The sequence below is a fragment of the Mytilus galloprovincialis genome, chromosome 13 (genome assembly GCF_965363235.1).
Source record: "Mytilus galloprovincialis chromosome 13, xbMytGall1.hap1.1, whole genome shotgun sequence".
Lineage (NCBI taxonomy): Eukaryota > Metazoa > Mollusca > Bivalvia > Mytilida > Mytilidae > Mytilus > Mytilus galloprovincialis.
This window is the reverse complement of record NC_134850.1, coordinates 40614857-40627878: the sequence shown is the minus strand read 5'-3', so window position 1 is coordinate 40627878 and position 13022 is coordinate 40614857. Positions and strand designations below refer to the sequence as shown.

Genomic DNA, 13022 nt, shown 5'->3' with positions numbered 1-13022 from the left:
ATATAGAGCTCTGATTTCGTTATACTTCATATGGAGTATAACGAAATCAGAGTTCTATATTTTAATAAGACTTAAGTATAATTGTCCTGTGTCTTGTTTGATTCAATAAAAAAATGTGGATGCATAAAATAAGAGGATTTGATATGATGAATGAAATAACCATCCAACAGAGTCTTAATAGCCTGGATTTAAGCATTGTAATGTATTTAAACCGTGCAGCCTTCAACAATGAGATAGATCTTCAATCAAGCAAGCTACAAGTCAGAATAAGGGCTTTGATATTGACACGATTTGCATCTATTTTTTCGTTTGCTATGAAATATATTATAGGGGCTTTGCATCGGAATTAAACACATTTATTTAAAAAAATAAACAATTTTATCACCAATCAGCTGTTGGCATGACACGGGTTATGTTCTTCTCATATATTTTATGATGGTATAATACTGAACCCTAACAGGAGGGATTGTGCCTGATATTCATATGATGAAGAAATAATCTTTCAATCAGTTTAATTGAGGTCTGGAGCTGGCATTTCAGTAACTACTAGTAGTCTGTTGTTATTTCTGTATTATTTTCTTTTGTTACCTCTTCTGACATCGGACTCGGACTTCTCTGGAACTGAATTTTACTGTGCGTATGGTTATGCCTTTTCTTTTCTGCATTGGCTAGAGGTAAATGAGGAGGGTTGAGATCTAAACAAAACATGTTTAACCCCGCCATATTTTTGTCCCAAGTTAGGAGCCTCTGACCTTTGTTAGTCTTGTATGATTTTTAATTTTGGTTTCTTGTGTGTAATTTGGTGTTTAGTATGGCGTCCATTATCACTGAACTAGTATATGTATATTTGTTTAGGGGCTAGCTGAAGGACGTCTCCGATCGGGAGAGTTTATCGCTACATTGAAGACCCATTGGTGACCATCTGTTGTTGTCTGTTCTATGGTCGGGTTGTTGTCTCTTAGACACATTCCCAATTTCCATTTTCAATTTTATCACTTAGATTAAACTATTACATCAGTAAATTCATTAATTTGAGGCCTGTTAGAGAGTCGAAAGAGATTCGAATCTTAAATAAATCGCAAACTGTACTTCGCCAAACATTTACAGTTTAATTACAAATGCTCATTAACCATCAGAATTTTAGAACTATCTAAGCTTATCGGAGAAGACAAAAGAGTAAAATAGGTAGTAAAAAATAACTGTAATTTTATTTCGATATAAGATTTTCACGATACAAAATTGTTAAATCCATATTCAGTTCTACAAGCAAATGACATCTTTAAAAACAAATACGACACGGAATTGCATTGTTTTCTTATAGAATTGCACTTTATATATAAAAGTAGAAACATTTCTTTGTAGTTCTTGCATTCTTCAGCATACGTCTTCTAGCACATAACAGGCATCATTCACTGAAAATAGAAAGTTATCTTCTGGATTTAACAATATCTTGTACAAATTGTGCATATTTATGTACTAACATATTAGTTATATTTGAATAATAAAATGCTACAGTAACTTTTATATTAAAAGTGCACCCTTTATTGGTATAATTGGTGCTTTTTCCATTAGTTATCAACGATGAACTCAGACACTGTACGATCACATTTATGAAAATACCATACAAATCGAAGACTTTTATTTTTAGATTTATGCCGAATAATTTTAATAGTCTTATAATTTTTGACATTGCAAAGTCATCTCTGATTGTTGCTAATGTTTCTTCAATTTATTAAAATAATAAATTTTAGTGCTTTCTTAATTTAAAAAATATATAACAACGAGTAAGACGTCCAAAAGTTGTACGACATACACATATTTAAAACAATTAGATGTTTAAAAAGATAATTATCAAGATCTGTCAAGTCAACTTTCAATTCGGGAAAGCATCAACAGCAAGTTGAAAAAAAACCAACGAAATTTAGTAACTAGCACGTGTTACTTTTAAAATCACTGTCTTTTTATTCATTCATAAAAAGTCTTTATAGGGAGTTATATATACTAAAAAAGAAGCGATTTTCAATTATATTTTTTCCTATTGTGATCTATTGTTAACATCGTTGTTTTCTTACTAAACTACAGAAATTGTCTTGAACGACCTACCGCATATAATGTAAATAGTAATTCCATTAAGACGATGCTACTGATACTGTTCTAATTATAGACTTAACAATGACTTCAGCCTTCTGTGTATGTTACTTTAGAAAAGCTTACCATTTAAAAATTCATCCATACACTCATTTCAGGAGTAAAAATTCTTGTAACGTCCCTGCTTCCAGTGCATCATCAAAGGACTGGAAATCCTAAAACAGTAATAAAATATTGAAGAAACAAGTCTACAGTTATTTGGACAGCATTACAAAACTTGAATACACTATCTTAATTATGAATGATGTATACACTATACCCCTGTGATCTAAGTAGTTTGCACCATCCTTATTTCTGTTATGTGACTTCACCAAATGATACTTATTACCAAATTTGTACTAACACGAACAAAACGACAGGTGCCATGTGTGTAGCAGGGTCTACTTACTCTTCTGAAGCCACTAAGATAACCTGGTTTTTAGTGGGAGTCTTGTTGCTCATGCTTTTTATGCTAAGTTTTGTGTACTGTTGTTTGTCTTTTGATGTTTTCGTTTGTGCCATGGTGTTTTCAATCATGCATGTTTTCGACTGTGAATTTGAATATCGCTTTGGTGTCTTCCACCCCAGGCTCTATTTGCTGAAGATCACAAGGTTTGTCTATTTATAGTTTAATGTGAATAGTATGGAATGTTCTGTAAACCTCTACAAGACAGCAATAACAAATGCAAACAAACAATATTTAGATAAAGACAAGGCATTTAACTCTCGGCAGGTGTCTCTACAACTATAGTATATATTTCTGTGACTGTATCTTTCATTAATTTGTAGGATCCTTTACTATAGATAATTGAGCTGATCTGTAACAATAACATCTCCATGCCTTATATATCATGTACTGTAGTACGCCGCTAGATTAAAACTGACGAGGAAAGGTAACACACGGCCACCGAAAGCTTTATTTTTTTAAGCCCAGGTGGTCGTGTGGTCTAGCGGGACGGCTACAGTGCAGGCGATTTGGTGTCACGATATCTCAGTAGCATGGGTTCGAATCCCGGCGAGGGAAGAACAAAAAATTTGCGAAAGCAAATTTACAGATCTAACATTGTTGAGTTGATGTTTAGACGAGTGGTATATATATGTAAATAAAGACTATACAGACTTCAAGTCATTCAAGTCCGTTGGGCTCTTTATTTATGACATGCTGGCACATACACTTTTTTTATTGTCTTTTGAACTAGATAACCGCTGAACGATCGTGACTTGTGATGCATGAGTATTTCAACTGATTACAGCATATATACCGAAAGTTTAGAATTAGATCTAGTTAATGTATATTTGTTTTTACAGCCATAAAGTAAACTTTTAATGAACGATTATCGCTTCATAAAACAGAAATAAATACTTGTGAATGTCTCTATTATACAATTGTGCGACTGTTTCGTCTGCTAAGTTTTAAAGGCAATTAGTATAAAAAGGAGCTTGTGGTTGAAATAACACGGTTACTAAACACAAGAAAAATCCAGAAAGGTTCAGACAAACTTTTCACTAGTTTTAATAGCAGAAAACACAAAATCAGTCAACTGTGACATGAAAAAAGGAAACGTGGTAAATGGCATCTTTCTCATGAAAAAATGAAAATTGGTAAGGCGATGAAAAAGAATATGTTTTGCTTGCCTTAACCCTACCTATATACCCATAAAATAGCTGCCTACTCAAAAACTTGTATTGTCCTGATATGATTTTTTTTAATCAGATAGGCATGAAGACTTATAACATTTGACACTTAAATTTCTTTTTGCCTACTATTTCTACTCGTACCTTTGAGTAGGGTTTGAGCAAACCAAAATATTTCTAAGTGTGGTCTGAGTGATTGTTTTGGTTCAGTATAAACTTGAGGTTCAGATGATAATTATGCACTTTTATTCTTAAACGATATCCTATTCTCACATTACAAAATAACTGAGAAATAAAAGTGTGAAGGCCGTATACATCGAAAACGACACTAAAGCATATAATTGCATAGTCGCTTGATATCAAAATAACCAAAAGGCAATTACTTTTTCAACAGCTGAGTCATGTAAATATATGATTCAATGCACATGCATATACATGCACATTGTGCCTGTAACGTAGTGTATGTTTTGAGGAAATGTAAGGGTAATATCTTCAGGCATTTCTGTAATGTATTTATGTTTAATCAAAGAAATCGAAATTGAAATTCAGAAGAAAATGTCAAAAAAGATAAAGGTCGTTACTTTGAGTTTGATTTGACGTCATGTATAAGAACGGTCATATAAGAATGACGATTTGATTATCATTTCTCATTATAATAATTGCATTTCTTTGTTAGTGCAATATCTTAGAGATAAGAAATTAAGCATCAATGAATGTTAGTCACAACTACAACCCGAGAATGATCAAGTTGTTATATTCCACACACTACGACCAGGTCACTGACGATAAACTATAGAGGATGGGGCAAGTTGAATTATTCGAGGTATCATAAGAAGGACTAAAAGTAAACATTTGATTAGTCAAAAATGCAGTGGCGGATCAAAAGGGGGTCCGGGGGTAAGAACTCCCTTTTTTGACAAGCAAAATTTTTGAATTGGGACATATGGTTTGATCCCCCTTTAGTTTTGGGTTGAAAACCCCTCCTCTAAAAACGACAGAATCCGATCCTGGAGATGTTTGAAGTATACGAAATTCTATGTAACCACATATAGACAAACTGATTGATATCGGACAAAACACTTTTAATACATGTATACTGAATTTCACATGATATGTCTGATATTTGTACACTACAAGTTGACAATAAAATGACAATGCCAGAAAAAAAACCAGATAAACAATAGTACACAAAACACAACATATAGAAAACAAAAGACTGAGCAACAAGAACCCCACTAAAACTTCGGGTGATCTTCAGTTCCGGAAGGGAAAGCAGATCCTGATCCACACGTGGCACCGTTGTGATGCTCATGTTAGTACACTGTTCTCCGTTAACAGTGAAACAAAGACTGGACCTTGCAGACAGTGTTGAATTACAATCTTGTTCATCTCTTCTCGCTTTTTACTGAATGTTATATTAAAAGTAAACGTAAATCATATTTTTGTCATTCTCCGACATAGTAAAGAATTTCACGTACTCATTTGTGTTTATACATAGACATATCTAAATATCATCTATAATGATCTATATTTAGGTTATTGTATTCAATATATCTTCAATACACATCTGTCTACCTATAAGCATGTACATATGGTTATGTAATTCAGTTTTAGATCTTGAATTGATTTATATAAGACCACTGCCCATGTCTTCGTCTCCAGTCTGATGAATTACTTGATTTCATATGTGCTTGTAACCACTAGTATTATACATGGGGAATTTATTAATAAAATATGTTTATACTAATGTTAACAATTTTTAACTGTATAACTGCAGACAAGAGCTAAAAGGAAAGATTATAAATAGACGTCTTGGTTAGAAATGAAAAGCAGGTACTAGACTTGCTACATGTCCCTTCCTAATTATGGTTTGTCTTTTTTTTTTCAATTTTGCCCCTTTAATAATTTTACTGCTATAACTAGGAGATTACAATTATACTGACATCTGCAGGAGGAAGCCCTTTCTCCAAGGGCAATCAATAGGCTGGCACTTATCACTAAACATATAAATTAGTAAGAGAGAAATAATAGAAAGGGAATTGTAGCAAGTCTAAGCAGGTACCAGAAATACGCCATTGTATATATGAAACATTAAACACCATTGCACCTAAGGTAGTAGTTTCACCAATATATTTAATCAAATAGCAAAAACGACCAAAAAGTTGTTCAAACAATAAAATACTTTTTCTACCATTGCTGGCATTTAAAAAAACCTTTTCGGACTTAAATTAGAAAATACAGATGGCACACAGAACAATACTTATGGTATCGTATCAGCTCTACAAAATGAATATGATACATCAGCATTTTAATTTAGAATGCGAGATGGCTGGTGTACCAGGCTTCTGTAAGTACTGTATAGAGTGTCAACTGACAGTTAATCAGAGTTGTAATTTTAGTAAGATTTAGGTTTTTAATCAATACGCTATTAATATCAGATCACAAAATACCACCTAGTTATCACATCTTTGCATACTTTTGTTTTCCTGTTTCGAAACAGAATATCCAGTTGTAATAATATTTATTTTTTAAATGGACACCAAGACTATAATACAGTCCTATTGGTTGCTCCGTCAAAAATGTTTATTTCGAAAGTTTGAACTCAATAGTAACTATAGATGTATTTATATTGATCTAAGTACTATATTACCCCACAGTATGTGTCTCCATTGAAGATTTGTGGTGGCAGTAAGTCTGGAATTCCTGCTTTTTCTCTCATATAATCTCGCTTTTCCTTGTCCTTACATAGATCTACTTCTTCGTATTTTATTCCTTTTCCCTCAAGAACAAGTTTTATTCTGCTTTGCTTGTGGTATATCTAAAATGAGAAATCATACTGAACGAATTTATTCATTGTATTATCACCATAAAACCTAATGAAAATCTATGGTAGATATAATCACCATTATATTTTTGAAATTGCCCAAAGTCGTCCAACTAGATGTTCTATAAAGCCTGTGTCTGTGTCGCTCACCTAGGTCTATGTGTATTCTCAACATTAGACACTGCAACATTGTGGACCAAAATATAATTATCCATTTTTGATGAACTTTAATCGCTGATAATTTTTCTTGTTAAAATATTCTCCGGACGCATTTTTCAAACTAGATACCCAAATGATGATTGTGGCCAAGTTTGGTTAAATTTTGCCACGTAGTTTCAGAGGAGAAGTTAGCGACGGACGACAATTCGGGCCAGGTGAGCTAAATTTTTGATGAACTTTAATCGCTGATAATTTTTCGTGTTAAAATATTCTCCGGACGCATTTTTCAAACTAGATACCCAAATGATGATTGTGGCCAAGTTTGGTTAAATTTGGCCACGTAGTTTCAGAGTAGAAGTTAGCGACGGACGACAATTCGGGCCAGGTGAGCTAAATTTTTGATGAACTTTAATCGCTGATAAGTTTTCATGTTAAAATATTCTCCAGACGCATTTTTCAAACTAGATACCCAAATGATGATTGTGGCCAAGTTTGGTTAAATTTAGCCTAGTAGTTTCAGAGGAGAAGATTTTTGTAAAAGTTAGCGACGGACGACAATTCGTGCCAGGTTAGCTAAAAATAGAAAAAAGGAAAACGGATCAATTTGTGTAGATCATGTAGATCCTAATTTTGTTCTATAATTTAGCAATACTTTCGTCAAGCGGTTTGTCAGCCTAACACCGGAAAGATATGCATGTGCCAACATTCTTACAGAGCGGAAAATGTACTAAAGAACACGAATTATAAAAAAAATATGAAATACTGATAAAAATCTAACCACTCCAAAGTGTTTCCACTTGGATAAATATATGTTATCCTCTACATTTTTCTTCCGTATATAAATCATGGTAGCTATAGGTAACTGGTTTCCGTGTAATTATCTGGTCGTGATATAAAATTTAGTCTTACAACCTTACAAAATACACACATTATGTGCGTAAAACATGTGTTTGACCAAATTTTAACATCAAAGTATCCTTAACTTAGTTTTATACGTTTTAAATTACAAGATTTTAAGCACACTTATCTTAAAGTTTTGTATACAACATCGTTCAAGGTCGAACATATGTTCTGAACATCAACGATATTATGTATCAATTTTTCGTAAAAAAATAATCATATCCTTCAAGCAATACATCATAAAACATGTATTAGGATAGTGAGAAAATTGACATTAATGCTGCATGTTTACAGTAAGTTCAAAGTCGATAGTTTTACTTTACCAAACGATTATACAATTATACATCAGACGGATAATAAATGAGCTTAAGCGAATTATAAGATTTCCCTACAATGTACCCCTTATATATCAGCGTGAGATGACATACAGATTCATCATGAATGCATTCACATGTGAATATTTTTCATTTCCTAGTTAATAAACAGACTAATTAACGAAATCTTCTGTACGTCTCGTATGACAAATCAGAAACAAAAAGATGATTAAAAAGCAGGGGGTGCGTGATCAGATTGGGCATATGCAATGCATTATAAACACATGCAATGACAAAATGTTTGGAGAATGTATATATTTTCACTAGCTAGGATGCCATTGTATCTCAAAATTTCAAAACAAATATGAAGATAACAGTAAATGCCCCCCCCCCCCCTTTTTCAGATCTAGTTAGGATTATACATGTAATCTTTTACATCTTTTAGACAGATATAAAACTCAAACGATAATAACACTGTATTGACCTTTGCAAATCGATTAAATAGATAGCCTGCAATAATTTAATAAGGAGTGTGAAAAACAGATAACCATGGAAACCATTTTAGATGAAGTGCTGTGGAAAACTGAAAACTCAGCTTTTTAACGAAATAATTTCATTGTGTATGCATTCAAATCAAAATCATATTGCAAACAAATAAATGAACTTACGTCTCTGTTTGTCGTTGTTGAAGTCATGTATATAATCACAGACATTGCTTTAGAAAATTACACACAATAAATATATGAAATCCTATATTACTCAGAAAGTTATCATCAGGATGCTGACTCACATACAGCAGCAATTGGCACATCCCGATGTTATCTGATATCATACTTAATGGATCAGTTCATTCATGTGGAGAAGGGGGATTATCTTTTATTAATCGAAAGACTTTCTGATGATTTGACACGAAAGCTTACACGATTACATATATGATATATTTATCCTTAAAGTGTAAAGTTATGGACTTCTTACCAAAAATAATCCATTTACCAAATTTTACTGGCGACGTCTGGGACTAATACATTTGGTACCAGATGACGTAAAATTTCTTACTTCCAACAGTCAGTAGCAATTTAAGATTTTGTAACAATTTCTTCTGTATTCAATAACTGTGATCAATATGTATAATTTTTTCGACATCTTTGCTGCCTCTTTTGTAATATTTCTCAAATAGATTCTTTGTTGAAGGCCCGAACGTGACCTTTAGCTGTTAATTTCTGTGTCATTTGGTCTCTTCTGGAGAGTTGTCTCATTAGCAATCATACCACATCTTCTATTTCTATAATCAACACTGCCGGGAAAACTAACAGGTCCCAGTATACCGATATGTGAACTGGTGCGAGATATATGAAAAAAAAATGTTATATTAATTGCTATGAGGTAATCTGCTAAAAAAACTTATATTATAAAAATAAAACTTGAAAATGTAACCTATTCATTCATAAGAATACAATTTCTCTATTCGGTTTAATTCAAAAAACCATCTTAACTATGAGTGTATGCTGGTTGGGCTAAACTGTTCCATAGTTCCGACCTTAAGTTATACCCCTCCCCCTAAATAAACCCATAATTATGGGGGGTTGTTAATCATCAAGCAAAGGGATTACTAGTATTTATTTTTTGTCAAAAACTTTAAATAAATTGAAATCGAATTGAAATCAAATTGCTATAGTCGTCCCTTCTCTCGAAAAGAAGTATACGTATAGACAATCATGTTGAGTACATTTCGATTGATTGATTGTTGGTTGATTGACGTCCAAAGGCAAATATTTCATGCATGGTCAGGATGAGAACAAATTGACAAAAAAACACAATAGGTAGATTGTGTAATAGAGATAGTCTGGGGTGAATGTCTGGGAAATATGGACTGCCGTTGCCGGGAAAATGAGGGTATAAGTTGGATAGGAACAGACATTTAGCCTTGCAACAAGCCACCTATGTAGCCCTCAAATAGTTTTTGCAAGGGTTCTTACCGTACTAAGTGTGTGGCACTCTTTTTTTAATATAGCATGCTATGTTAGCATATGTATAGCAAGTGTGTTGATAATAATAAATTAAATGTATACGTCGACGGTAGCATAGACATATATAGTATTACATATTTTATTCTGAATGTAACTATAAACCTAAAAAAAATAGTTCAGCATAAACAAATAATGATGTAGCACACACTTTAATTAAATCAAAATAAGACGTATTAACTACATGAATTTATTTTTTCTTAAAGCTTTTTGAAAGAAATTGTATACATGTAGAACTTTTAAAAAGATAATGAAAAATAAAAAAAAAATAAGTTGGTAACCGATCTAACTTCGGAGTTCCAGACATTTGAAAATGGTAAAGAAACAAACATAGAGAACATAGACATAACGTCAAAACTAAAAACAAGAAATTTCAAGCTTAACTTATTCTGCAGTTAAAACCCACCCTACGATTTGTCTATATAATAAAAAATATAATATTAGAAGGTGGTTTATCAGACAGTGGATGGCATATCACCGACATGTCGGACATATCAGTTGGTGATATTGCAGCCTGTGGTATATATATCGGATCAAATCGGCAGGATGTATATCAGAGGGTAATATTGCAGTAGGTTGTACATGTAGATTTGTATATTGGAATATAGTATATATTATCAGAGGCGGGTATACCAGACAGGGTAAAACGCCATGTGGCAAATTTTTCGGGGGAGGGGTATTAATACAGTTTAAAAAAATCCAATCTCATTATTCCAATGTTTAATCATTTTATTAAGGATATTTTCAGTTAACGAATCACGGTTAAAAAAAAAACTCAATTTGACGCTAATAGTGAGTAGCCAGACATGACTGTTTGTCGCCTGACAATTAAGGGTTCTATCCACCTATTTGCCTTAATGTTACATTCAGGTAATGGTTTCGGGAATAAGACAAAAAAAATAAAATTTTGATTTAGAAAGCAATAACATTTCATGTGATAAAGATGTTTAACTCCTTCAGCGGTGTAACGATAGACTTTGAACGAAATTTTGATAAACATATCTCACATATCAAACCAACTTAACATTCTTAAACGTATTTGCAAATATCTAAACAGGTTGGGACGTCTGATAGCTTATTACTCTTTCATCGGCTTCCAAGTTTTTATTTGCCGGTAATTTGGCATTTCTGTAGTGAAAAAAATACGCAAAAAATTGAAAAATACAGAAAAGAACTCTCCGCTTCACATATGGAGACTATAAGCAGCTATGAAAATTTACTTTTGACTTCCAAATTCCATCTTTTAAAATTCTCAGACTTAGAACCATTGGAATAGAATCATTTAAAATTGTAAACAAGAAAAGTCCTACTTATCTTCATGACCTAATAAATATCAAAACTTAACATTATAATTTTAGATTTAAGGATACAGCTGAAATACCAAGAATTAAAACTACAAGATATGGGCTAAAATCATTTCATTATAGTGCTGCACAGTTATGGAATTAGCTGCCAAACCTCATAAGACAGAAAAATTCTCTAACTCAATTTTTCCAATCTATTGCAGACCTGGAATGGCAGCTCATGTCAATGTAATGCATGTAATTAGTGCTTTATTATTTGAGCTTAGCTTGGCTTTGTGCTTTTATACTAAAACAAGGATTTGTATAGTAATCTAACTATACATTCCCTGGACTAAAATTAACTCGCATTGATTTTATATTTTATATGCATGATCAGGATATTTATATTTGCTTATGTCATGTATGTGCTTGGTGTTTTTATTCCCTGCTGTAATGTATGTATGTATGTCTTAATAGGTGTGTTTTGTTTGCATTTTATTTTGCTTGTGTGTAATGTATTATAATGTCGATTTGAAAAGCTCACTAGAGCTTGTGTTACTTTGTTTTACTATATATCGACAATAAATAAAACTTTGATTTGATTTCATTGAATGACATCAAAGATAGAAGCGTTGAGTCTTTATGGCAGGCATTTAAAACAGCTATACAAACCACCATAGAGAAAAGAGTACCAACAAAAATGACCCTTGGAAGAAACACTCATCCATGGATCAATACAACCATTAGACGCAAAATAAACCAAAAGCAGAAAGCACACAAGAAGGCTAGAAAAACTAAAAAGAAAAGAGACAAAGATAGATATAAAAGACTACAACAAGAAGTTCAGTGGGAGGTCCGGCAAGCCAACAAGAAATATATGGAAGAGGTCAGTTCAGACTATAGAGATAATGCAAAGAAGTTCTGGTCTTATATCAAAAGCAAAGGTCAAGAATGGACAGGAGTGGCACCGTTAAAAAACAAAATGGGATTTCTGCAAAGTGACAACAAGAGCAAAGCTGACATTTTAAACGACCAATTCCAGTCAGTATTTACCAAAGAAAACCTAAATAACTTTCCAGATAAAGGAAAAAGTCCATACTACACCATGAAGCACATACAAATTAGTACCAACGGAGTCCACAAATTGTTGAAAAACCTGAAACCGTATAAAGCTACTGGTCCCGACTCAATGCCAGCCTTTATACTGAAAGCAGCAGCAGAACAACTTGCTCCGATAATCACAGACCTATACCAAACATCACTGAACACTGGTGAAGTCCCGCAAGATTGGAGAGATGCCAATGTAGTTCCACTTTTTAAAAAAGACGAAAGGCACCTAGCATCTAACTACAGACCAGTATCTCTAACTTCCATCACGTGTAAGGTCTTAGAACATATTGTACATAGCAACATCATGGACCACTTTGACAAAAATAAAATACTAACTGATGCACAACACGGATTCCGCAAAAGACGATCATGCGAATCCCAACTAATCGTAACCATCAACGACATTGCATCAAAATTAAAAAGCAGCGGCCAAGTAGACATCATCCTGCTAGACTTTGCAAAAGCATTTGACAAGGTACCACATCACCGCCTCCTACACAAGCTGGAATACTATGGCGTCAACCCCAAAACCAATAAATGGATTCGCTCCTTTCTACATAACAGAAAGCAGAGCGTGATATTAGAGGGTGCTGTCTCCTCACAAGTACCAGTACTCTCTGGTGTACCCCAAGGCACAGTCCTTGGT

General features: G+C 33.3%; 1 protein-coding gene across 1 annotated transcript; it reads right to left on the bottom strand.

The window, feature by feature from the left end:
* Window positions 1-1189: 1189 nt before the first annotated feature.
* Window positions 1190-8799, bottom strand: LOC143056250 (SH3 domain-binding glutamic acid-rich-like protein 3). Its single transcript, XM_076229335.1, has 4 exons — window positions 8628-8799; window positions 6413-6580; window positions 2215-2303; window positions 1190-1412 (listed from the first exon to the last, which is right to left on the bottom strand). Exons 1-3 carry the CDS (start codon window positions 8670-8672, stop codon window positions 2238-2240), a joined length of 279 nt encoding a protein of 92 aa, XP_076085450.1. The 5' UTR covers window positions 8673-8799; the 3' UTR covers window positions 1190-1412; window positions 2215-2237.
* Window positions 8800-13022: the final 4223 nt, after the last annotated feature.

Excerpts from the sequence above, each read along its gene's own strand:
- LOC143056250 (XM_076229335.1), bottom strand. The coding sequence starts at position 8,672 with ATGTCTGTGATTATATACATGACTTCAACAACGACAAACAGAGAC. Across the intron at positions 6,581-8,627 it reads CAACAACGACAAACAGAGAC|ATATACCACAAGCAAAGCAG; the intron begins GTAAGTTCATTT and ends TTCTCATTTTAG. Across the intron at positions 2,304-6,412 it reads ATGGAGACACATACTGTGGG|GATTTCCAGTCCTTTGATGA; the intron begins GTAATATAGTAC and ends TTACTGTTTTAG.